The sequence below is a fragment of the Cibotium barometz genome, chromosome 8, assembly GCF_041138505.1.
Source record: "Cibotium barometz isolate CiBa-2024 chromosome 8, ASM4113850v1, whole genome shotgun sequence".
In the NCBI taxonomy this organism is placed as follows: Eukaryota; Viridiplantae; Streptophyta; class Polypodiopsida; order Cyatheales; family Cibotiaceae; genus Cibotium; species Cibotium barometz.
Genome location: NC_141053.1, coordinates 25,363,795 through 25,390,165, shown reverse-complemented (window position 1 = coordinate 25,390,165; position 26,371 = coordinate 25,363,795). Strand labels below are relative to the sequence as shown.

At 38.3% G+C, this 26,371-nt stretch overlaps 1 protein-coding gene across 1 annotated transcript; it reads left to right on the top strand.

The window, feature by feature from the left end:
* The first annotated feature begins 24,625 nt into the window (after positions 1 to 24,625).
* On the top strand, positions 24,626 to 25,169 carry LOC147636083 (feruloyl CoA ortho-hydroxylase F6H1-3-like). The gene is made up of 2 exons (XM_086802069.1): positions 24,626 to 24,944; positions 25,035 to 25,169. The coding sequence occupies exons 1-2, from the start codon at positions 24,687 to 24,689 to the stop codon at positions 25,167 to 25,169; spliced, it is 393 nt and encodes a 130-aa protein (XP_086658195.1). The 5' UTR covers positions 24,626 to 24,686.
* Positions 25,170 to 26,371: the final 1,202 nt, after the last annotated feature.

Sequence of the window (26,371 nt, the reverse complement as noted above, 5' to 3'; positions counted from 1 at the left end):
TCTCATCTAAATGATGGAATTCCAAATGTCATAGGAATTCTTCTTTGACCATTTAAACTTATCTAAGTAAAAAGATAAATTCAACCAAATCTTCTCTTTAAATATAAATAAAAATCTCAATTAATTCCTTTACACTAGAAATTACAGTTTTCTCATTTAAATATTTGAATTCCAATATGGTGGAAATTTCTCTTTCATCATTTAAACTTATCTTTACAAAAAGATAAATTTAACTAGAATCCTTCTTTAAAATTTTTTAATAAAATCTACATTATTTTAGCATCACAATTTTTCTCTTATTTCGTTGGAATACATGGATTTTTATTGTCATGGGGATTACTCTTTTAACATAAAAATGGATTACTAGAAATTTCTCTTTTTCGTATTTAACTATTTATGTATAAACCTAAAAAATAATTTTTTGATGATTATAATGAGAATCATTCAATTAATCTAGGATGATTAATTCTAGAATATGGTAGGAAGTCCTCTTTTCATAATATAAATGAAAATGATTTATGTGTTTATTTTTAAAAAATTTTGCCATAGCTCCGCTCTGCTATTACTGATAATTCTCAATAAATTTGAAAGAATAAAGTTTAGTATTATTCATGTGATTAGAATAACCACTAATTGGATCATTATCCAATTATCGATTGATTCTTAATTTTACCATAAATTAAATAGCATAAAACTATTAAAAAGATATTATTTTAGCCTCCAATTAGACAAGCATAGAAATTACTTTTAGATTAGAGAAATGCTTCATGAGAAGCTTCATTCGAATTTAGAATAGGTCATAGGAATGACCATTCTTTGGGGGAGAAAGAGAAATTCTTAAAAATCATTATAAATTAAGCATAAATGGAAATCTATGTGTTTCTTCATTACAATACATTAAAGAATTTCAATAGTATTCAAAAGCCATTCAAATTAATCCTTCTCAAGCTTGAGAGGGGTTGAGAAGAGAAACATTTGGAGATTTAAGAAAAAGACAATAATCCACACTTTACCTCCTAAATTACTTGATGCTTTGAACACACTAGAGGCCCCCAACCAATCAATTGGTTTGATATGTTGATGAAGTCTCCAAGGATGATTAAAGAGACACAGAAGCTCCAATCTCTTCAATTTTTAGAGGATTTTTAGAGGATAATAGAAATTATCAATATTTCAGTATAATACTAGCATGGTATAGTTCTCGTATTTTTTTACAAAGGGCTAAGGATCTATTTATAGGTGAGGGAGGCCTCTTACCAAGTCCAACTATTTTCTAGAATTTTCCAGGTTCAGTTTGGGTGAATTTGGACAAAATTTGGACCTAGTTTGCCTCCCTTTTGATTTGGTTTAATCTAAGAGAGAGGAGAGATAAAAATATCACAATATTTTTAAGTTTAAAACTCCACCACACATGTTAAATAGGTGCCTCCTTGAATAGCTTGCTTATCCTTACCAAGGTGTCAAAATTGAATCTTATACCCAAAATATCTCATTTTTTTAGTAATACTCATAGTTTTTTACTAATAAACCTTGTCCTTAGTCAACTCTTCATCTTATGTGAGTATTTACTCATTTTTGGGAGTTTTTATTTTACAAATTGGATTTATCTCCTCCCCACACTTGGATTGATCCAATTGGCCCATAGGAACCTTAATTGGACCATAATTCAAAAATTTCTAAAAATCTAGACCCTTAGGCTAAGGTCCTTTATACTCCTTTTCAATTAATTCCAAATGCACATTGGAAAGTTCTTTTTGAATTTCTTTTTCGGAGGAAATCATTTTAGACACTAGGAAGATTTTTATATCAAAAAATATCTCAATCTTGGATTACCTCTCTCTAAGCCAAAACAGGGTAAAATTGAATCTTTCTTTTATTTCAAAGAGGGGAATAATTTACAAAATCAAAAGGGGAGGTTCTTACACCTGTACACCTCAAAAGCTGGAGGGAGGAATCTTACATCTTACCCCACTTAAAAAACACGAGATGTCCTCGTCTCATAGGTGGAGTATAATCTCTGTCGTCTTCTTCTTCTTCTTCAATCACCTCCAGCGTTATTGCCTTGGAAGTGGACGGCTGATTTGGGAACATCTCTCCTTGACTTCTTGTATTCTCAGGCGGAGGTCTTGCATTACTTTGGATTAAAACTGCAGGTTGGTTAGACGGTCTACCTCTAGGATTTCTCTGATTTTCGCGAAAAGAAACGTGATTACTCTCGATGGAAAGAGCTGGAGTCTTGAATCTTGATCCTTGATTTTTCTGCCCTGAAAACCTTGTTCCAAAAGGTGTTGGGCAATCCATACTGCGATGTCTAAATCCTTGAGAGTTGAACTTTGTTGAACTTCTAAAGTTGCATTCCAAGGGATCAAGTTCCGAGAAAAGGACATTTCTTCCATTCTGGAACTTCCCTTATCCTAGGCTTGACCCTTGTATCTCTTAGACGGTGGAAGGTTGGAATCACCTTTTGGAGCTAAAAACCTTTTGAAAGGTGATGGTGCTGGCTTCGAGGGGACCTGGACATCAAATGCCTTGGCGAAATCCGTCGCGCTTTGGCCATGGAAACCGGCTTGGCATTCTTCACTAGGATATTCAAAGGTTCGTTTAGTCCCAGAATGAACCTGGCCATCAGCTGTTCTTCATCCAACGGTGGCGAGTATTTGAGGAGGAGAGCAAACGCTTGTTGATATACTTCAATAGTTCTGCTCCCCTTGGGTTAACTCTAAGAATTCGTTCATCTTTGTTTCCAAAAAGCAGGGAGGACAGAATCTCTTCCTTAGATAAATTTTGAGATCATTCCATGTCTGAGTGTTTCGATCCACACGATTTGTCTCATAGTGGTTTCTCCATGCTACTCTAGCTATTTCTACTATCTTCAGTCTTGCAAGAGCCATTTTGCTCTTCTCATTGTACCCGGTGACATCGAAGTACTCTTCCATTGCTTCGATCCACTTCTCCACAGTCTCGCCCATGTTTTCCCATTCACCCTTGAAAGGTCCAGGCTACGATCCATGAAGATTTTTACGAACATCCAAGTCGAGCTCTCCCTCATCGAGTTGGGGGTTATCATTCCTACCACGATGTTCACGATCCATGATTCTATCAATACGAAAATTCTTGTTAAGTCCTTTTATTTACAATTCAAATCCAACTTTAGATCCAATTGATTCTGGGGTTCTTTAGATTGGTCAGCTCGCTCCACAGAATCATGGGATAAAGATCCCTTATATAGAACTCATTATCAGATAACAATTCATTCAGAACATATCATTCATATTCTCAACACAATAATGGTCCATCAGACCGAAAATTCTATCTGAACATTCCTCCATGGAAGTTTCAGTTATGCAAGTTTTTAATTTGTCATCCCTTAACTGGATCCACTAGGTCCAGTGTCAACAGTAGCAATTTGTCAGTACAATCCACTAATCTCGTAGTGATTTGCTGAAGTCCTTCTAGTTACGAACATCATCATAGGGACTCCGAGTCCCATTCATCCTTATTGTGGCTTTGATCAACCGATTGCTTTTCGACCAAAATTCAGGAATCATCTCAATCAGAAACTCACCAATTCTCAACCAGAACCTTAAAATCAAATCAACCACATTCGAATTCATCATCTAGATAGCATTTTTACTTATAATTTCAAGGTCTTGGATTAACTCGTATACACTGCCAGTTAAGAGCTACAGTTATACCCTCGGTATATTCAGGTAGTCACGGTCCTTGGAATTATAAGGTAAATACCATCATGACTAGGCCTTAAGCAAGTTAGAGATTTCCATACAATTGCAGTACTTCATCTGAAGACCCGCTTTCAATTTTATGAATCTTCATTTTGAATATCAATTTGTATGAATTTTATCACATAATTATAACTTTTTATTGTTACTTCACAAATTTTTAGCATTTTTGGCTTTTCAGTTGATCCACTTTAGCCAATTCGCTCTCATACAAGTTGAAAGATCCCTACTCCCTCCACGCAACGGATTTGGGGGTACTAGGAGTGGAAGTAGCACTCCTTGCGTAGGGCAGGATCGCTCACTCGGGGTCTCGCCCGCCGGATATCCAGACAAGAGACTAATCCCTCGGCTCTTCAAAAACTGAACCCGAAAAAACTTCCCTCACCCAAAAAGCACGAGCAAGTCCTCTAGGATATTTGTACTCTAACGTAGTCAGGGTCATTACTGATCAAACTGATCCGACCCAACTTGTGAGTCACTTGGTCAGATCAAGGAAGATACTTGCACTTGGATCATAGAAACCAACGCTTTTTTTCCCATCGAGAGGCATAGCCGTTAATTCTTTTTCCATAGAACAATTTTTTTCTGGGATTTACTTTATCTATCATACTATAACAGAATTGAGTCTCATTTTATAGATCCATCAGTCCAGCCTAACCCCATCTAGTCAAATGGGTTAGCCAACCGCCCAACCACTGTATTGATGGGATCCAATTGAGAATTTGGTTAGGTTTTGTCCTGGGTACCAGGGAAAAGAGTTACCAGGTCCCCTAGCCGGATATTCATGCAAATTTAATGCCACTCACACCACTTACACAATATGAAATTGCCTTTTTCTTCACAGTCAGCTATCTTTAAACAATCATTTAATGAAACCGTAGTGTCACTGATCATAATCCTCTAAAATATTCAAATCCTAATTTTCAATCATTCCTTCATCGGTGTACCTATGGCATCATTGGCAACCAAAACGCTCACCACCTATTTCTCAGGGACCTTTTTGATAGTTCCTAACGCATAGTACCCGACAATATATTCACTTATAAAAAAATCAAGATGGAATCTCCGCCGTTAAAGATCAGCAAGATCAACCAACAGCTCCATATAAAAGAGCCTTAGACTCATCCGTTTGAGGACCAGCAATGTCTATCAACAACATCCATGCCCGGTTTCAGAAAACAACTCTTACTTCTTGTTCTAATATCTTCCACAACGCACGTGTGGGTATCTTCAGCGACCCAAAACCCGAGCACCGTATGGTCAGCACCCTCTAGGATCCTTCGCAGGTCACCTAGCGCTTCACTCATAGGCCGCTTCCTTGGTCACTCATCTACCGTACCGAAAGCTCACCATTTAAATCGAATCGAGGCTGGTCAAGAACTCGGCCAACCTTGCTATGCGAGACGTCCTCCGTTGACTCTTCGCCAGCTGTTGCAACTTTAGCAGCTAGGTCTCCCACGACCTCGTTCACAAGATGGTCAAAATGCTTTCCCAGCATTTTTGACATAAAATAGTCATTTAAAAACAAGTCATAAATACAGTTCCTATAATGAACTCTCGTCTTTTACAATGTTCCACATCCGTCCACATTATTTAAGCCATATCCAATTCATATGTATACCCATTATCATCCAATCACATCATTTTCCATATCATCTCATCTTTCCTCATCTACATCTCATCCACTCGCATCAACCCATATTGACATTCCATCACACCTCATTTATTTCACATCTATCTCAATTTACATCACATCTCATCTCATTCATTTCACATCTCATCTCATTCATTCTTATCCCAATTCACATCACATCACTTCTCATTCATTCACTCACATGGACATCACATCCTTTCACATACACATCCACATCCATTCTTCCACATACACATCCACATTCATTCTTCCACATACACATCCACATCCATTCTTCCTCATACACGTCCACATCCATTCTTCCACATTCACATCCACATCCATTCTTTCACATACACGTCCACATTCATTCTTCCACATACACATCCACATCTATTCTTCCACATACACATCCACATTCCTTCTTCCACATACACATCCACACCCATTCTTCCTCATACTCATTCACATTCATTCTTCCACATACACATCCACATCCATTCTTCAATATACACATCCACATTCATTCTTCGTCATACACATCCCTATTCATTCTTCCACATACACATCCACATCCATTCTTCCACATACACATCCACATTCATTCCTCCACCTACACATCCACATCCATTCTCATTACATCACATCCTATTTTCATCTTATCACATCCCATACACCTCTTATCACATTCATTCTTATCCGATCGCATCCCGTTTACATCTTATGATATCCTATCATATCCCATACACATCTTATCGCATCCTATTTTCACCTTATCTCATCCATTCACATGCTATTCCCATTTAACAGCTTTTTCTAGGTTGATCCTGATAATGAAACTTTTTCTAAATTTCTACCAATTGCTTGGCCAAATTAAAGGTTCTTTTTCTCCATAACTATTTCCATATTCATTCACAATTTCTCAAATGAATTATATTCAATATTCCTCTTTTGAATAAAAGAATTTATGGGATTTACAGAAATCAATTCTACCCATATTTTTACTTTTAATAAATAATCATAAATTGAATTGTACTAAAAATTTCTCTTCTTCTCATTTAATTTCTTGGATCTCAAATACCATGAAAACTTCACTTTTCTTATTTATTTAATTGCATTCCGATGTCATGGGTATTCCTTTTTTATCATCAAAATATTTCTCATAAAGTAATTTCATCTAAAATAAAATACCCATTAATTCAATATGCTAGGAATTTCTCTTTTCCCATCTAAATGATGGATTTCCAAATGTCATAGGAATTCCTCTTTTAACATTTAAATATTTCTCATAGATAAAATAAATTTATCTAAAATTCATCTTTGAATTTAAATACAATACTCATTAATTCCAATATGCTAGGAATTTCTCTTTTCCCATCTAAATGATGGAATTTCAAATGTCATAGGAATTCCTCTTTTACCATTTAAACTTATGTAATAAAAAGATAAATTTAACTAAATCTTCTCTTAAAATTTAAATAAAAATCACCATTAATTTCTTTACACTAGGAATCACACTTTCCTTACTTAAATATTTAAATTCCAGTATGGTGGGAATTCCTCTTTCATCATTTGAACTTGTCTATACAAAAAGATAAATTTAACTAGAATCCTTCTTGAATTTTTTTAATAAAATATACATTATTTTAGCATCACAATTTTTCTCTTATTTCATTGGAATACATGGATTTCCATTGTCATGGGAGATTACTCTTTTAACATAAAAATGGATTACTAGAAAATCCTCTTTTTCGTATTTAACTTTTTATGTATAAACCTAAGAATGAAAATTTTCATGATTATAATGAGAATCATTCAATTAATCTAGGATTATTAATCCTAGAATATGGTAGGAAGTCCTCTTTTCATAATATAAATGAAAATGATTTATGTGTTTATTTTTCAAAAAATTTACCATAGCTCTGCTCTGATATTATTGATAATTCTCAATAAATTTGAAAGAATAAAGTTTAGTATTATTCATGTGATTATAATAACCACTAATTTGATCATTATCCAATTATGGATTGATTCTTAATTTTACCATAAATTAAATAGCATAAAAGTATTAAAAAGACATTATTTTTGCCTCCAATTAGACAAGCACAGAAATTACTTTTAGATTAGAGAAATGCTTCATGATGAGAAGCTTCATTCGAATTGAGAATAGGTCATAGGAATGACCATTCTTCGGGGGAGAGAGAGAAATGCTTAAAAACCATTATAAATTAAGCATGAATGAAAATTTATGTGTTTCTCCATTATAATACATTAAAGAACTTCAATAGTATTCAAAAGCCATTCAAATTAATGCTTCTCAAGCTTGAAAGGAGTTGAGAAGAGAAACATTTGGAGATTTAAGAAAAAGAAGACAATAATCCACACTTTACCTCCTAAATTACTTGATTCTTTGATCACAGTAGAGGCCCCCAACCAATCAATTGGTTTGGTATATTGATGAAGTCTCCAAGGAAGATTGAAGAGCGAGAGAAGCTCCAATCTCTTCAATTTTGAGGATTTTAAGAGGATAATAGAAATTATCATTATTTGAGTATAATACTAGCATGGTATAGTTCTCATATTTTTTACAAAGGGCTAAGGATCTATTTATAGGTGAGAGAGGCCTCTAACCAAGTCCAACTGTTTTCTAAAATTTTCTAGGTTCAGTTTGGGTGAATTTGGACAAGATTTGGACCTAGTTTGCTCCCTTTTGATTTGTTTTGTTCTAGGAGAGAGGAGAGATACAATATCACAATATCTTTTAGTTTAAAACTCCACCACACATGTGAAATAGGCACCTCCTTGAAGAGCTCCCTTCTCCTTACCAAGGTGTCAAAATTGAATCATTATACCCAAAATATCTCATTTTTTTAGTAGTACTCATAGTTTTTTACTAATAAACCTTGTCCTTAGTCAACTCTTCATCTTATGTGAGCATTTACTCATTTTTGGGGGGTTTTTCTTTTATAAATTAGATTTATCTCCTCCCCACACTTGGATTGATCCATGGGAACCTTAATTGGACCATAATCCAAAAATTTCTTAAAATCTAGACCCTTAGGCTAAGGTCCTTTATACTCCTTTTCAATTAATTGCAAATGCAAATTGGAAAGTCCTTTTTGAATTTCTGTTTCAGGGAAAACCATTTTAGACACTAGGAGAATTTTTATATAGAAAAATATCTCAATTTTGGATTACCTCTCTCTAGACATTTTCTCTGTCTAAGACAAAACAGGGTAAAATAGAATCTTTTTTTATTTTAAAGAGGGGAATAATTACAAGATCAGAAGGGGAGGTTCTTACACCTGTACACCTCAAAATATGGAGGAAGGAATCGTACATCCTACCCCAGTTAGAAAACACGAGATGTCCTCATCCCGTAGGTGGAGTATGATCTCTTTCATCTTCTTCTTCTTCTTCAATCACCTCCAGCGTTACTACCTTGAAAATGGATGGCCGATTTGGGAATATCTCTCCTTGACTTCCCCTATTTTGAGGCGGGAATCTTACATCCTACCCCACTTAAAAAACACGAAATGTCCTCATCTCGTAGGTGGAGTATGATCTCTTTCATCTTCTTCTTCTTCTTCAATCACCTTTAGCGTTACTGCCTTGAAAGTAGACGATCGATTTGGGAACATCACTCCTTGACTACCCCTATTCTGAGGCGAAGGTCTTGCATTACTTTGGATTAAAATTATGGGTTGGTTAGACGGTCTACCTCTGGTATTTCTTTGATTTTGGCGGAAAGAAACCTGATTACTTTGGAAGGAAGGAGCTGGAGTCTCGAATCTTGATCCCTGAAGGCTGATTTTCTTGCCCTGAAAACCTTGTTCCAAAAGGTGTTGGGCAATCCATACTGTAATGTCTAAATCCTTGACAGTTATAGCATTTCACGCCCTTGTTCAAGGGTGGAACTTCTCAAGTTGAATTCCAAGGGATTGAGTTCCAAGAAAAAGATATTTCTTCCATTCTGGAACTTTCCTTATCTTAGGCTTGACCTTTATATCTCTTAGATGGTGGAAGGTTAAATTAGATTTATCTCCTCCCCACACTTGGATTGATCTAATTAGCCCATATAGGAATCTTTATTGGACCATAATCCAAAAATTTCTTAAAATCTAGACCCTTAGTGTAAGGTCCTTTATACTCTTTTTCAATTAATTGCAAATGCAAATTGGAAAGTCCTTTTTGAATTTCTGTTTCAGGGAAAACCATTTTAGATACTAGGAGGATTTTTATATCAAAAAATATCTCAATTTTTTATTATCTCTCTCTAGATATTTTCTCTCTAAGCCAAAATAGGATAAAACATAATCTTTCTTTTATTTCCAAGAGGGGAATAATTACAAGATCAGAAGGAGAGGTTCTTAAACCTTTACACCTCAAAAGCTAGAGGGAGGAATCTTACAATGCTACTAGTAGTACTAGACACTAGGAGGATTTTCATATCAAAAAATATCTCAATTTTGGATTATCTCTCTCTAAGCCAAAACAAGGTAAAACATAATCTTTCTTTTATTTCCAAGAGGGGAATAATTACAAGATGAGAAGGGGAGATTCTTAAACTTTTACATCTCAAAAGCTGGAGAGAGGAATCTTACAATGCTACTAGTAGTACTAGAAAGCAGCCTCGTGATCTCGATAGCACAGAATTGTCAACAGTGAGATGAGCACGAGTAGCAGGAGGTTCCTCCACCATGTGAAGGATAAAATGTTCCACCTCCACGAGGGCAACGTGTGGGAAGAACTCCCTCCCAATATGGGTCTCCTTCCAACACAAGAGGAAGTCCAAGTAGCAAGCAGAGGACAAGGAGGCTCTACAAGTGAGGAGAGCATGGCTAGTATTTTATATTTACAAGCACCACTAGAGATGCATGTAGTAGAACCTCCACCACAACCTCGCCATGGTCGCCCAACAGACACGACTGGAAGAGGGCTCCTCTTCCTCCAAGGCCTTAGAACCCAAATGTGCCTCCATGTGCACCAAGGAGGAGGAGGAAATATGGAGTCAAAGCACTCCAAGAGATACGCACATTTTAAAAATCTATGGATCTCCTTATTTCCAAGGCACCTTTCACACATATTGTAAAAGAAATCCGATATAGTTACTCTCAAGACTATTGTGTGCAAATCCTTACATTGGGAGCTTTACAAGAAGTTGTAGAAGCATTTTTGGTGACCTTTTTTTAGGATGAAAACCTCTGTGCTATCCACGCCAAGAGGGATACGATAATGATGAAGGAACTTAAACTAGCTAGACTTTTGCGTTGTCAAGACTTGTAACCAGCGCTGCTGCTATGTAAGAACTTATCTTTATCGATAGAAGGCTCAAGTTTTTTTATCTTGTGTCGTTTTAAGCTTGTATAGTCATGGTTTTTTATTTTGGGACACATTTTGAGATATATTTTATTAATTACTAGGTGCAAAATTGAACTCAATTGAACCATGTTTCTCATATAGCAAGTTATAAAACACATAAGTGTAATTTTTTGTAAATTCTTCTAGAGAGTTTATAGATTTATAAATTTTTTTTTCATTTTAATTGCAAAATTGAATTATGAATTTGTAACAAAACTTTTCAAAAAAAACTAGATTTTTTTTCTAAAGAATCCAAAACAATATTTAATATCCTGTGTACCGGCCTTCCAAGCCCTCTCCAGGGGGCCTATCCCAAAGGGCCCCAAGCTAGCACGGGGCAACCTGGGGCCAAACAAACTTGCTCCCCAAGCTTCGGGGGGGCTAGCCCAAAGGGCCCCAAGCTAGCACGGGGCAACCTGGGGCCAGACAAACTTGCTCCCCAAGGTCTCTGAGGGGGCTACAAGAGCCTTGCTTGTTTGCCCCAGGTTGCCTCGTGCTGGCCTAGGGTGTTTTGGGCCCATGCAGCCCCCCGAGGCCTGGGGGAGGGCGTGGAAGGCCTATACAGGCTCAAAAGTAATGTTTAAAATTATTTAATTTTTTGGAATTGATTTCAAAAACAATTACAAAGATTAAATTAGTTCATTAGTACAAACTCAACTACAAAATTGAACTCACTCCATTCAACTACAAATTCATAATCAACTGCACTGTTACAAAATTCACTTCATGTAAAATTCAACTACAAAAATTAAAATTGGCCCCAACGTAGATACTTCAAAAAAGGTTATTTTTTTACCAAAACAAGCGATTACATGATAGGAATTACAATTTACATCCCAATTTTTTAGTCTTTTGATTGCTTCTTTTCAAGCGTTGCACCTTCCCTTGTTGAGGGGAAGAGTGTCTGACATGATGGAATCTACAATACACTTAGCATCTCTCTCTCTTACAATTTTGGCAATGGGTGCATTCTTGGAGATGCTAGACAAGCACAACACTTTAGATAAGGCCTTGAGAGCAAAAAGTTGGAATCCTCCTATAGGGCTAAAAGCATTCTAGACAACCACAATGTATTTAGTTGGAATATGGCCCATGTAATGGGCCAATGCTAAGTTAGTACCAAAGGGATCCCTTGTGCCACCCTTACTATGTGCCCAGGCATCCAACTCCATGACATGTTGCATACAAACCACATTTTAGTAATCAATCATGCCATGAATAGGAGTAAACAACTAGGGATTATTAGCTTACCGAGTGTAGTTCATTAGATGCTATCACATCTCGCTACTCAATGCTAAATGACACCTTGTGCTCCTCTAATTGTTGAGGAGTCAAATGCACCAAGCTGACTTGGGGCAAGCTAGCTTGTACTTCTTTAAATTCCTCTCCTCAGACACCTGACCTTGCTCATCTTCTTGTATTTTCCCTTGAACAAATTGGACACTCTCTAATATCATACCATCAATTGGTACAAGTTTCTCCGTCGTGTATTAAGAGGATCTATTATCAAAAGTGGTTAATCTAGACCGATAGCAAGGACAGACAAGCACTCATCTTGGTTTACTTTAAACATTTTTTCTAAGTCCTGCACAACAAGAAGAGGAACTACTCTCCATCTACCACTATGGAACTAATGTTAACTCGGGCATATCTGGTGCTTCCCCTATTTGATCAAACTCATTCTTTGCAGGTGGATGCATCCACAACCGCTATTGTTGTCAAATGAAAAAAAATGAGGGAGGTTTCCTATTTATAGAAAAAATTAGGGTTTGAAATTGACAATTTCACACTTATCAAAAAAGGGCCAACCGCCCAAAGTACTTTATTAAACATAGTCATTTTAATTAAAATACTTAATCCAAGTAATATATTTAATCATATGTATCCAAATAATAATTTTATACAAACTTATCCAAATTGAATATATTGTGATCATTCAAGCTTGATCCAAATAGTCCATGCCATTCATTACATTATCGACCAAAAAGGAAAAAGTTGGATTAGAATGAAAAACAATTACATTGACATTACCCAATTACACTCCTAATTGCAATTCCACACCCATGCCCCTCCAAGAATCACAAACCATGAAAGACTTCTCCATACGTCTCCCAATATACACAAGCACATATGAACAAATATCACCAGAGCATGGATGGTTAAGAAAAATCAACTCAAAAATCAATAAGGAAAAAGCTAAAACCTTTCGATCTTCTATCTTGAAGCTTGTATCTTGTACTTCCTCAAATCCCATGATTAGTAGGTGTTTCTCGAATGTTTGATAAGTTCCATTCTTTGCTAGCGTTGACAAGGTCAATGGTGCCATTGGGTACTTTGACTGGTAGTTCTATGGGTGAATCAACACCCTAACATGACTGCAATGGTATCCACTCCCCCTTTTTCTTCATCCATCGCTCTTAGTGCAATCGAATGTATAAATTTGCGTGTGCTTTCAAGTATCGAAGTGTGATAATTGAAATCACAACTTTGCAAGAATATGCATCTCCCTTACACACCCCTTTCACCATATCCCATGCATTTCCAAATAAACCATTCATCTGCTTAGATTGCAATTTCTTGCAAGTGAACATTATTGGAGTGGTTTGTGGGGGCAAAAGCTTACAAAACACGTGCACAAAAAGATGAATGGGAGCATACCAACTAAGACCTACTGATTGAGAGGGCTTTGTAAATTTTAAAGAGGATTGGATATCACTAATCATCTTTTGTTTGAAGGCATCTACACTCCATTTGTTTGGTATTGGCCACTCTATATTGTCTAATGAGGGATTAAATGGAAGCTTTTAAAGTCATCCATAGTCTTTAGTCCTAGAGGGAACTATGTAATGAGTGTGTGAAAAAGAATATTGTACTGTGCCAAGAAGTCTCCTAGGGTTCTTGCTGCAAAATAAAACCTCACCTATGGTGGAATGGAAAGCAATGAAGGTCCCTGTTATTCTCTTCTATGGTTGCTCCTCTATATAAGTTGATGGGAATATGTTTGCATATACAAAAACACCAAAAAGAAGAAGTGAATAACAAGGGTATAACAAATGATTTGAATAGAACCACATTAGTAACAAAATACTTATAATTACAAGGAAACTTGGTTTTTGCCATTTGAGGAGGAAGATGAATGCGTGAAGCCATGTAGACATGTTGAACCACTGCCACCATGCCTTCATTTTGAGTTTTCTTGAAAGCTAGCGATCTTCCCTTCCAATGATGTTCCAAAATACCACATGCTTGGACTCTGTATAGCCCTCTTGAGATTGGCTATAAGTAAACCTCATCATTAACCCTAAATCTCTCTCCAACCCACATACTTTTCTCATTCATAGAGTTGTTAGCATACTCAGAGAGTTGGAATCACAAGGTCTCCTATTCAATGTTTCCATGAGACTAAGAACTTGCTTATAAGAGCATAAAGTGACTTAAGTGGGATTAGAGGAGGAATAGGGAGTTTAGAAGGCTGCTAGAGAATTCGACAAGAGCTTCGAGAGCCATTAAACCTTACATTAAGATTTACAAGTGGTTAGAGAGGGACTAAAGACGTTATATCAAGACTAGTAGAGATATGGAAGCTTACAAAAGGGTCAAAAACTTGTTGTGCAAGATTAAGGAGAGATTAAAGACATACAAGAGGATTAAAGAGAGATTACATGCTTAAAGCAAAGATTATAAAGAGATTAGAAGGCTACAGACAAGATTCGAGAGAGATTAGATAGGTTATAGCAACCTTAGTAGAGATATGGAAGCTTGCAAGAGGGTTTGAAACTTGCTGCAAGGTTAAGGAGAGATTAAATGCATACAAGAGGATTGAACATAGATTACAAGCTTACAACAATGATTAGAAAGAGATTAGAAGGTTGTAGGCAAGATTAGAGAGAAAATAGAGAGCTCTAGGACTAATGGTTTAAAGGTGTAATTAGTTTAAGACCATATAAAGGGTCTAGGAACGAAGCTTGGAGAATCCTTTTTTCACTATAGAATAATATTATATGTGAATTTTAGAGTCACAAAAGTGGGACTAGGAGTGACTCTAAATGTCACATTTATAACACTATAAGTGATGTTGAGTGTTATACTCCAAGTGTCACTTTTGTGACACTAAGAGCACTAAACTCACTCCTTGTGTCACTCCTAGTGTAACAAAAGTGATGTTTAGCGTCACTCCAGGTGTAACTTTTGTGACACTAAATATCACTTCTAGTGTCACAAAAGTGACATTTAGTGTCACTTTTGTGAAACTAAACGTTACTCACAATATTGGGCCTAGCTAAAAATAATTATGACATTTAACGTTATCAAAAGTGACATTTAAGTGCGTCACTCCTAACGTCACCTCTAACTTCTAAGTTTTATGCTTAGGGAATATGTTTGGAGTGATTCTTAGACCCCCTCTTGGGGGGTTCACTATATGTAAACTCTCAAACTCACGTGCGTTCAAGGCCTAATTAAAAATCCCTTATCTATAAATTTCTCAAGATTAAAACACATCCCTATGCTATTTAATTTGTAAATACCCCCCTTAAATGGTACCCTTTTGAATGTAAAAAAATGTATTAAAAAGGCATTTTAAAAACCCCTTCTCTTGAACCCACGTACTACGGTTACATATTTATGAGTGACCCTCCGCCGAGGACCCCCTTTCTTGTAGTAATCACAACAATAGAAACATGAGCCGTAAAAAAGAACATAGTAGACATAAAATGGTAAAAACATCATAAAGTTACAATAGTCCTAGGGCTGTTGCCTTTTATAGTCTCAAGGCCTACATGCCCTAACAGCACATGTATACATGTCTCTAAGCCCCATTTGCCTAGACCCATCCCCATGTGCATGTGCATTCTAAAACCCCCATTTGTTATAATAGGAAAAACATTTTCACCAACTAGGTAAAATAATGAGAGAGAATATTTTATTCTCTACTATTGTCCCTCTCCAAATGTTGTCCTTATACTTGGCATTAAGGCCTTGGCTATTTAAGCTATGCATATTACTAGCCATGCATGAAGTTAGAGATTCATAGATTGATCATTGTGTTTGGGAGTGAGAGTGTTAGTGTGGGTAAGATTAGCTCGGTGGTGGAACAATGCTTTTTTTTATCATAAAATTATAATCAAAGGATTTTTGGTGTAATTATTGTTTGGTGATTTTTACACCTTTTAGTTATTTTGACTTTTTCACATGTTCTCCTATGTCAACCGTTCCTATCTTGTCTATTTCGTCAATGCACCCTTAAGTCCCCATAATGGTGTTCTGTTTGTTGTTGGGATGATGATGTGACCAAGGCCTTGTGAATTCTATTATATCAATTTAGTTTATGCAATTTGTGCCATTTGGATAAAATTTAATAGGCATCTCACAACAAGTGATGAAAAAGAACTCTAAAAAAGATGATTATTAAGTTCTATTTTCCTTGTGCTTAATTACCTAAATAATAATTTAACTTATAAATGGAGAGAGTTAGAATTTAGAAAGTGCTACATTTGAAGTGAAGTAAGTATTTGTGCCTCGTTGGGCATCTCTGGTGTTGATGAAATAATTGAGCTCAATTCATGAGTGCTCGAGTACTAGTGTTCGAAAGAAACGTTTCATCGATCTCAATTAAAGGATGGTATTTTTGTATTGGGTAGATATATAGAGCCAAGAACGCCAATGGGGCAGAGCAAAGCTGAAAGAAGTAGGGGAAGCTGAAAATGTTTCTGTAGCACTGATAGTGCCAAGAACGCCAAAATGTTTCTGTAGCACTCATAGGGCCAAGCTGAAAATGTTTCTGTAGCACTGATAGAGCCAAGAACGCCAATCTGGCATCGCACAGTGTAGACTGTGCGATGTGAAGTTGTGTGCTGAAGCGCATTTCCCATTCAATAATAGAGACACGAATCGACGAGAACGCTGCCACGATATCTATAAAGAGTGATTGAATCGACAAAAGAGATGAAGGGTGATAATTGAAACTTTTGTGCTTTGCACATTTGATAAGTGGATACCTTTTGAGAGAAACAAGCTTGGGTGATTTTTGTGCCACGATATCTAGAAGTTAGGAAGTGCACAAACTCGTTTATGTGAGCAATGAATTGAGAAATAATTGAGCTCAATTCATGAGTGCTCGAAAGAAATATTTCTCACCGTCAAGTACTTGAGATTCACAGTGTTTGAAAGAAACATTTCACCAATCAATTAAGGGATGAGCTTTAAGGCCTCATGCGTAGCTTTATGCATAAGGCCTCATGCTTAAGGCCTTATGCATAGTGCTTTATGCATAAGGCCTCATGCATAGCTTTTTACTTAAGGCCTCATGCTTAAGGCCTTATGCATAGTGCTTTATACATAAGGCCTCATGCTTAAGGGCTTATGCATAAGGCCTAATGCATAATGCTTTATGCAAGGCTTGTGTAACGGCTTGCATAATGCATAGTGCCGAGAATCATTCGGCTTACATGCTTTCTTAATATTTCTTTATATTTTGTGTTTTGAAGAATGAGATGATTCCTGCGGTTAATTGACTTAAAGAGCCGGGAAATCTTCATTTCATAATATTTTTTAAATATTTTCTTTGTTTGTATAGATGTGGAATGGGTCCTCGTCCTCTTGTTCCATAGATCCACAGGTTGAGGCTCTCATTGAGTCTCAACGACGGTTTGCTAGGGAGGTAGAGGGCATCTTTGGCTATACTCCCAGCCTATACAGCAGGCACCCCTTTACCATTAGGTCCCAACAGAGTTCCTTGCTAGGCGCTTTATCCTTGCTAGGCACTTTACTTGCCATTACATTTACCCCTCATCCGTTAGCCCCAGTTAGTGCTACAGCATCCACACCCCACTACACCTGCACCTTCAAGAGATGTGACGCCTCATGTTGAGAGATATAATTGTGGTGTTGTATTGTGTGGGAAAGCACCCTAGAGGTGCAAGATATTTCAGTGAGATAGGAATGCCACATGTAATATTGCATGGTGTGTGAGAGTTGACCAAAAGAGTGGAAAAGGAATTGCCACATGGATGATGATGTGGAAAGTGGGATAAGGCTAGAGAGCCTATATCATTGTATGGTTCATTGTGATATGAAATACAAGGGAATAGTGTTGAGTGTGCAATCTCTCTCTCTCTAGTTATGGAGTTCTTAGTGTGGTTTAATCCACCTTAATCTTATGCTTAATCTATGTACTTCACCACATGATCAATCCCATTTCTAGAATCTTAACATGGTATCAGAGCCTAGTTCATGTTAAGGGATGAGCTACAAGCAAGAGAACCACAGGAAACGGTACGAGGGTAAGAGCTTCAACTACTCTTCCCTATTTGTGTTGGTGACTATAATCGTGGTGTTGTATTGTGTGGGAAAGCACCCTAGAGGTGCAAGATATTGTGGTGAGATAGGAATGCCACATGTAATATTGCATGGTGTGTGAGAGTTGACCAAAAGAGTGGAAAAAGAGTTACCACATGGATGATGATGTGTAAAGTGGGATAAGGCTAGAGAGCCTATATCATTGTATGGTTCATTGTGATATGAAATACAAGAGAATAGTGTTGAGTGTGCAATCTCTCTCTCTCTAGTTATGGAGCTCTTAGTGTGGTTTAATCCAACTATGTCCTTCACCATGATCAATCCCATTTCTAGAATCTTAACATGGTATCAGAGCCTAGCTCGTGTTAAGGGCTGAGCTGCAAGCAAGTGAACCACAAGAAGCGGTACGAGGATAAGAGCTTCAACTACTCTTCCCTATTTGTGTTGGTGACTACACCCTTGTCAAGAGCTCCCGGGAGGCACCGGCAAATGATCTCTGATTGAGGAGCTTTCTTTGCGGGAGTAAAGCTATAGGGCAACTATATTAGACACCTATTGGATAAATTTTTTTGGGTCAAAAACGCATTTTGGGCACGTCTGGACCTCCGTTTTTCAGAAAGCAGGCGATTTCGAGCACTGTGGGTGTAAGTCATCGATTCTCTGCAGAACTCTGTTTTAAGAACTACAGGAAGACAGATTGACTGTGCAGACCCTGTGGATGGTGCAAAGAGGTCAACAGTTGCCATTGGGTGTATGTATGCATATTGAAGTCAGTGGTTGTGACATTTGAGAGTACTACAGTACCGCTGCAGAAAATACAACAGTTTGTGCAGGATAAACCAGAGTGCTATTTCTAGTAAAATTGTGTGTTTACCAAGATGTCAAATGATGGGATACCCCAGATTGTGGCTGAGAAGTTTGATAAGAATAACTTCCATGCTTGGAGATTCAGGTTGACGAATTTCCTGATGGGAAAGGGCTATTGGGACTACATAGAAGGTGAGTATGAAGAGGCACCAGAGATACCGGACATAAATCCGACTGCTGCTGGCTGCAGATGTGAAAGAGTTTAAAGACTAGAACCAAGGAGCCAGGAAAGTTATGTATTGGTCTCTCCATTAGTCAGGATACCATGATTGGGCACATTCAGGATGCCAAGACCCCCAAGGAGGCGTGGGACACCTCGGTAAAGCTTTATGAAACAAATACCAAGGCACGTAAGATATAGTTAAAGAATGAACTTCATACTGTGGAGAAAAAGAGCATGTCTGTGAATGACTATGCGTTAAAGATAAAGAGTATTATGGAATCCCTTGCATCTATTGGTGTGTCAGTAGATGATGATGATAAGGTGGAGGTCTGTCTACGTGGTCTTGGGCCACAATACAAGGCATTCAAGACGTCTATTCAGACTCGAGAAAACATTCCCAACTTTACAGATTTGGTGTCTATGCTGATTATAGAAGAGAAGAGCTTGGGTGAAGACCAACAGTCCACAAAATAAAAACAGTTTAGAGCAACAACAATAACAACAACAACAACAACACGCAAGTGGAAGAGGCAAATTCAGAGGCAAGGGGAGTCAAAGAGGCCGTGGAAATTGGCAAAGGTAGTATAATGATGCACGTGAATGCTATTATTGTGGTAAGCTTGGACATGTGCAGTCAGAATGTTATAAGATGCAGGCTGACATGCAAAATGGAAAAGTGTAGCAAAACAACTATGCATCCTCAAGCAGAAATAATGAGGATAATGAAAGGTTGTTTGTTATGCAGCATGTCGTGAATGCCATGTCTAAAAATGTTGATGCAGCACAAAAAGATGATGTATGGTATGTGGATTCAGGTGCTTCAAACCACATGACAAGTCATGGGGAGTGGTTCAATGAGATGAAAAACCCGGAAAGACCAGGTTTTGTGGAAACAGGGGATGACACTGCTCATCCAATTGCCCATGTTGGAGATGTGCCATTGTCTATGCAGGATGGCAAAGTGAAGTACCTTGCAGATGTACTTCATGTTCCGAACATAACAAAGAATCTGGTTTCGTTTGGCCAGATGATTGAGCAAGGTTTGCAAGTTCGGTTTAATCCTGATGGTTGTTATGTTGAAGACTTTAAAGACAAGTGCAGGTTGGTTGCAAAAGGCAACAGAGTGGGCATAATGTTTACGTTGAATGTAGACATGCCTGAAATGAGTGCTGCGATGTTTGCAAATGGTTCAGGAATTGTTGCAGACACAGACATTTGGCATAAAAGAATTGGACATGTGAATGTGCAGAGAATGAAGTCTATGTAGACTAAAGGAATTGTGACAGGGCTTGCCAAAGTTTAAAGTGGAAGGTATGCAGAGAATATGTGATGCATGCCAATTTGGAAAGCAAACAAAGCATGTATTTCCACGCAACAGATATATGAGTAAAAATGTACTAGATGTTGTGCATTCAGATGTATGGGGTCCTACGAAGACCATGTTTATGGGAGGCTGCAGGTATTATGTGACTTTCATTAATGACCACACAAGGAAAGTGTGAGTATATTTCATGAAGGAGAAGAGTGAGGTGTTCACTCACTTTCAGAATTTCAGAGTTTTGGTTGAAAAGCAAACAGGGAAATATGTAAAGTGTCTAAGGTCAGATGGAGGGGGAGAGTACTTCTCCAATGAGTTCTCTGAATTTTTGAAGAAGAATGGTACTCGGAGACAGTTTACATGCAGATACACTCCGCAGCAAAATGGAGTTGCTGAGTGGAAAAACAGGCACATTGCTGAGATTGTGTGAGCATTGATGGAAGAAGAAGAAGATTTTCAGCCTCTCACCTTGTGTGTTCTCTATTAGGGTTTTGTGAGTGTGTATGTGTGCTTGCAAGAGCTCAAGCTCTCTTCCTCCTTGTATTTTTTCATGGCGCTGAAAATTTAAAAAACAAAAAAAAAACTGCGTACCAGCAGCCTGCAAACGCAAGTAATAAACATCACTTTTTTAATTTTTTGAGAGAAAATAATTCAACTTTTCAAAAAAAATAAAAATAAAAATAAAGGTCCATTCACACAAGGATCCTAAGGTTGTAACTCTCTTCAAAGATATGTTCATACATCGAGGGTTCCCTGCCCAGTTGCAACCAAGGGGTTTGTAATTTTATTTTTCACCCAAATATAATAATGGACAATCGTCCACGAGCATGCGTGCTCAAAACGAGAAATTTTTGTATTCACCCATTGGTATGAGGGTTGCCCTGCCCGAGCTCACCTAGAAGCTCGAAATGGTTGTTGCGTGATGTGTGCATGAGTGATGCACGTGTGAGGTGCATGCGCATGGGTTGGTTCCCACCCGAACTTCCATGTTCAAATCGGACTCAGTGGTTCTGCTGTGAGCGAGTCGGCTCAAAATGGACTAGGTGTCTAAGATGGTAGACACGGGCACACATGTTTGGTTGATGGACACTCCAATGTATCATTTAGGGAGAGTGTTGAGAGATAGCGATTGCGTTTGTGCAATGCTACATTGATATAGGTGATGGATGATGGGTGAGTTATGGAACACCTCGATTAAGAGGGGGTGTTGAGAGATATAATCGTGGTATTGTATTGTGTGGGAAAGCACCCTAGAGGTGCAAGATATTGTGGTGAGATAAGAATGCCACATGTAATATTGCATGGTGTGTGAGAGTTGACCAAAAGAGTGGAAAAGGAGTTGCCACATGGATGATGATGTGTAAAGTGGGATAAGGCTAGAGGGCCTATATCATTGTATGGTTCATTGTGATATGAAATACAAGGGAATAGTGTTAAGTGTGCAATCTCTCTCTCTCTAGTTATGGAGTTCTTAGTGTGGTTTAATCCACCTTAATCTTATGCTTAATCTATGTCCTTCACCACCACGATCAATCCCATTTCTAGAATCTTAACACCTCACAGTTATCAATCTTAACACCTCACAGTTATCATGGCTCTCATGAGAGTGGCAACCGTCGTTGTAGCGAGGGTAGTCATAGGGAGGGTAGGGGCGATCATATCTCACACTGCACTAGCACTGAGAGTGGAGATAGAGGAGATAGAGAATGCCTAGGGCAATGCTTTGGGGGTGGGGATAGTTCTTCAGAGTCACCACCACATCATGGTGATATATTATATTATGATATCACAAATGTGGGCGGCATAGTTGATGACTCTCGTGGGAAGGACGTGGTAAACTACTTGTGCTGCCAAGTAGTTTTTGCACGCTATAAAGACTGCTTTATACATTTTAAGCAGCAAAGGGAGAGCCTTGTAGATGATTGCATTAAAGCTGTCCACAAAAAGTATCCTAATCCTCACAACTAAAGGTTTAACAGCAGATGGACGCAGCACAAAATCAAAGACATACTTAAGAATAGGAGGTCTCTAGTAAGGAGACATGCAAAGGAGGAGAAAGCCCGAATAGATGCCAGTCAAAATGGACATGGCAAGCCATTTACTGCTCATAGGGGTGAGTGGAAGAAAGCCAAGAAGGAGTAGTGAACCAGCAAACAAAGAGAAGCGCGACGGCGAACACAAATGGAGCGATATGGATCATTGCACTTCCGATCTAGAGGTCGTGCATCATGGGAGACTAAGTTTGTATGTATAGTATAACTTCATGTCTTTGAGACTGGCTACCATCATCGCCCACAGTAGAGGAGATACATGGGATTACCTTCACGATGAAGGGATCATCTCTGACGAACAATACAATCGAGCAAGGAGAACATCAATGCAAGTAATACTTTTTATTTTATTTACAAAACATGTTTCGATTTTTATAATACTTTATATTTTTATTTATATATATCTTCACTTTGTGTAGGTACAGGTGGACAAGATGACCCAGAGAGTGATGACTCCTCCGAGTAGTTTTTCTTGTAGTTTTTCTTCATGTATAGTTTTAGTTTATGCAACTATGTTTGTTTTTCAAGCCTCATGTGGCTACCATCGTGTAGTATGGATAATTTCTTGGATACAAGATAAAATTTTTCATCTTCTTTATGTATCTACGTTTTTATTCAAGCCTTATGTGGCTACGATCATGTATGGAGGAATTTTTAGATATAAAATGTAATTTCTCATCTTCTTTAATCAATATCTGAAGTGTGTTCACAAATCTTTTTGTGCATATCTATCTTTAATTTAAGTTTTTATGTAGATATCTTTGCTAATCTTGATTCCTCTATGTACAAGGAAGCAAAACCTTACGCCAGAGAGCTGCCTGCGCAAAAAATGCAGTTGCATGTGTAGAAAATGCAGCTATACATCTGCACAGGCAGATCTTTGGAAATTTTTTTAATTGCAGAACATGTCTATAACACAGGCTATAAAGGCGTCTATTTAGGCGTCTATATGCGTGTCTGTAAGCGCGCTTATATCAGTATAGACGCGCTTATAGATGCGTCTGTAGACGCGATTATAAATGCGCCCATAACATTTTAAAGCACGTTGTCAAAACACGTCTATAAAGGTGCCTATGGTCGCTTTTCCATTTACGTTCGTACCTTGCTGTTGTTATGATGATGTGACCGTGATTTCTATTATATCAATTTAGTTTATGCAATTTGTGCCATTCGAGTAAATAGGCACCTCACAAAAGTGATGAAAAAGAAATCCAAAAAAGACGATTATGGAGTTCTATTTTCCAAACAATTATTACAGTGCTTAATTACATAAACAGTAACTCAAGTAATAAATAGAGAGACTTAGAATTTAGAAAGTGCTAGATTTGAAGTGAAGTAAGCATGTGTGCCTCGTTGGGCGTCTCCGGTTCTCTCGTGTTGATGAATAGAAAACATTTTGGTTAAGCGATACAAAAACCTTCAACTTGAAATTTTAAAAGGTTTTTATTGAAATTGTTTTAGGTTTGAAGCAAAAAAATTTAACTAAAATGCCTTAAAATTAGCAGGTTTTATTTTCAAATTTGAACATTAAACCTCGGTTTTTCCGTGTAGAGTACTAGTGTTCAAAAAGAAACATTTCACGAATCAATTAAAGAATGGTTTTTTTTTTTTTCTACATGCTTCAGAATGAATTACTTTCTTCTTGACAAATCCTTTTTCACTGGTAACTGGGTAGTAGAGCAGCCAAGAACGCCAATGGCAGAGCAAAGCTGAGACACCACAGTACGTACATTTGGATTCCCACAGTACGTACATTTGGATTCTCCAGCGTCGTGTTGATGAAATAACTGAGGTCAATTCATGAGTGCTCGAGTACTAATGTTCGAAAAAAATATTTCACCGACCTCGATTTAGACGCTAATGGCAGAGTAGAGCTGAAACAATTAGGCGAAGCTGAAAATGTTTCTGTAGCACTGATAGGGCCAATCTGGCATCGCCCAGTGTAGACCGTGCGATGTGAAGTTGTGTGGTGAAGCGCATTTCCGATTCAATCAATAATAGAGACAATGAGAACGCTGCCACGACATCTAGAAAGGGTGATTGAATCGACGTACGTAAGAGATGAGGGGTCGTGAAACTTTTGTGCTTAATTGCACATTTGAAAAGTGGGTGACAGATACAAGCGTGGGTGATTATAATAAATTAAAAGCAATGCCGTGGCCACGATCATATCTATAAAAGGTGATTGAATCGGCTCAAGAGAAGGGTGATTGAATCGGGTGAAACAAGAGAAGATTGCCAAAGCCAGCTAGGAATCATGGCTCCCATCACCTCCTCGACCACAAGCACCAATAATATTGAGCCCAATGGCCAGTTGAAGGGTGTCAAAGCCATGCTGGATCACGGCGTTAGAGAGGTGCCAGCCTCTTACGTAAGGCCGGCCCACGAGCGTCCCTCCGCGGACGAGTATGCAGACCTCGAAGTCCCCGTAGTGGACCTTTCACACTACAAGACGCGGTGGGCGGATATCGTTGACCAGGTTGGTCGTGCATCGGAACAGTGGGGCTTCTTCCAGGTTCGCGTGGCAGTTCCTGAGATTATCCTTAATGGTTTTTCCGTCCACCATTATAAGTGTGTAATGCTGCTTATTATGGCATGGGCGCAGGTGATTAACCATGGCGTGGACACAGAGAAGATCATGAAGGCTATGAAGAAGTTCTACGAGCTGCCTATCGAAGAAAAGAACCAACTCCCGTTTGAGGATGCCCACGCGCCCGTGGCCTTTGCCACGGTGTCGTGACGTGGGCGGTGTCGCTGGGAAAGCGCGAGGCTTCTGGCTATGAGAGTGGCTTCCAAAATCCCAAGCATTAAATGTCTTCTCAGCTTCTCATGGAACAAAGTATAACACGGTATTAATTCTATCTCTTGACTCAGGCATACATTCAATGGAATTGTCTCCACAACTCATACAAGACACACCATCTTCGTCTTTGATGATACAAGGCTTATGGCAAGAGAACTCATCTTCATCATCATATTTCATCATCAAAGATTCATCATGGAAGGTCTTCACATAACATATGGTATATGTTTGTACAAAATGTTTGACATGCAACAACACTCATGAGACAAAACAATAAAACTCACAAGACATCACCAAATCCAAAGGGTATACATATCTTCAGCATCTGCATGTCGACAGCCCATAGTATAGCACCCAGTATTTACCGCAGCCATCATAAAGGAGAGAAAATCACTTCCAAAAAGACCTCTACAAGTGTCACTCAGATTCCAGCTCCACTGTGTATGCCTGTTTTATTGCTCTGGACCGGGCAGCTTCTTCTTTCACACGGGAGGCCCCATCACCCACTGTAGCATGGCGCTCCCCAGTTGCTCTTCGACTCCCTCTTCAGTCGCCGCCAGCAGCAAGTTCACCCTTCACGTCTGTCCTCTGCAGCTTCATTTCACGGTCACTTTATCATTGGCACTCTTCACCTTTTGCTGCTGCTCAATCACCCGAGCAATCTTCCACAACTAGAAGTTTCAGAATGTCAAATCATCCCCTTAACCATGTGTTTCTGGATGAGGAATTATCCCGCAGAGAGGCATTATGAGGTTTATACTCCATCAGAGCCCCACCCCGCCGTTTCCCTGCTTTGTCACTAGTTAGGTCCTTACTATACAAGGCGGTTCCCCTCCTATCCAGTTGCAGCTCGATCCGAGCCCTTCACACCAGGTCCTCCCCCACGGCGTCCCCCTTCATCGGCGGCTCCTCATCTCCATAAGGCGGCTTCGCCAACCTTCCAGGGACTCCAGCTGCAGTCCTCTACGTGGCTACTACCTCGTTGGCCACGTTTTTCATTGTTTTATTTATTTTTATTTATTTGAAAATGGCCACCATAATGTGTCTTTTCACACCAAGTCCAAGACAACTTTGGCCCTTTTTACCTTTTTCTGCCCATGTTTTCCATTCACACTTCAATAAAGCTTCAAGTGCCCATT

Coding starts and splice junctions, on each gene's coding strand:
- LOC147636083 (XM_086802069.1), top strand. CDS start 24,687: ATGGCTCCCATCACCTCCTCGACCACAAGCACCAATAATATTGAGCCC. Junction 24,945..25,034: donor AACAGTGGGGCTTCTTCCAG/GTTCGCGTGGCA, acceptor GCATGGGCGCAG/GTGATTAACCATGGCGTGGA.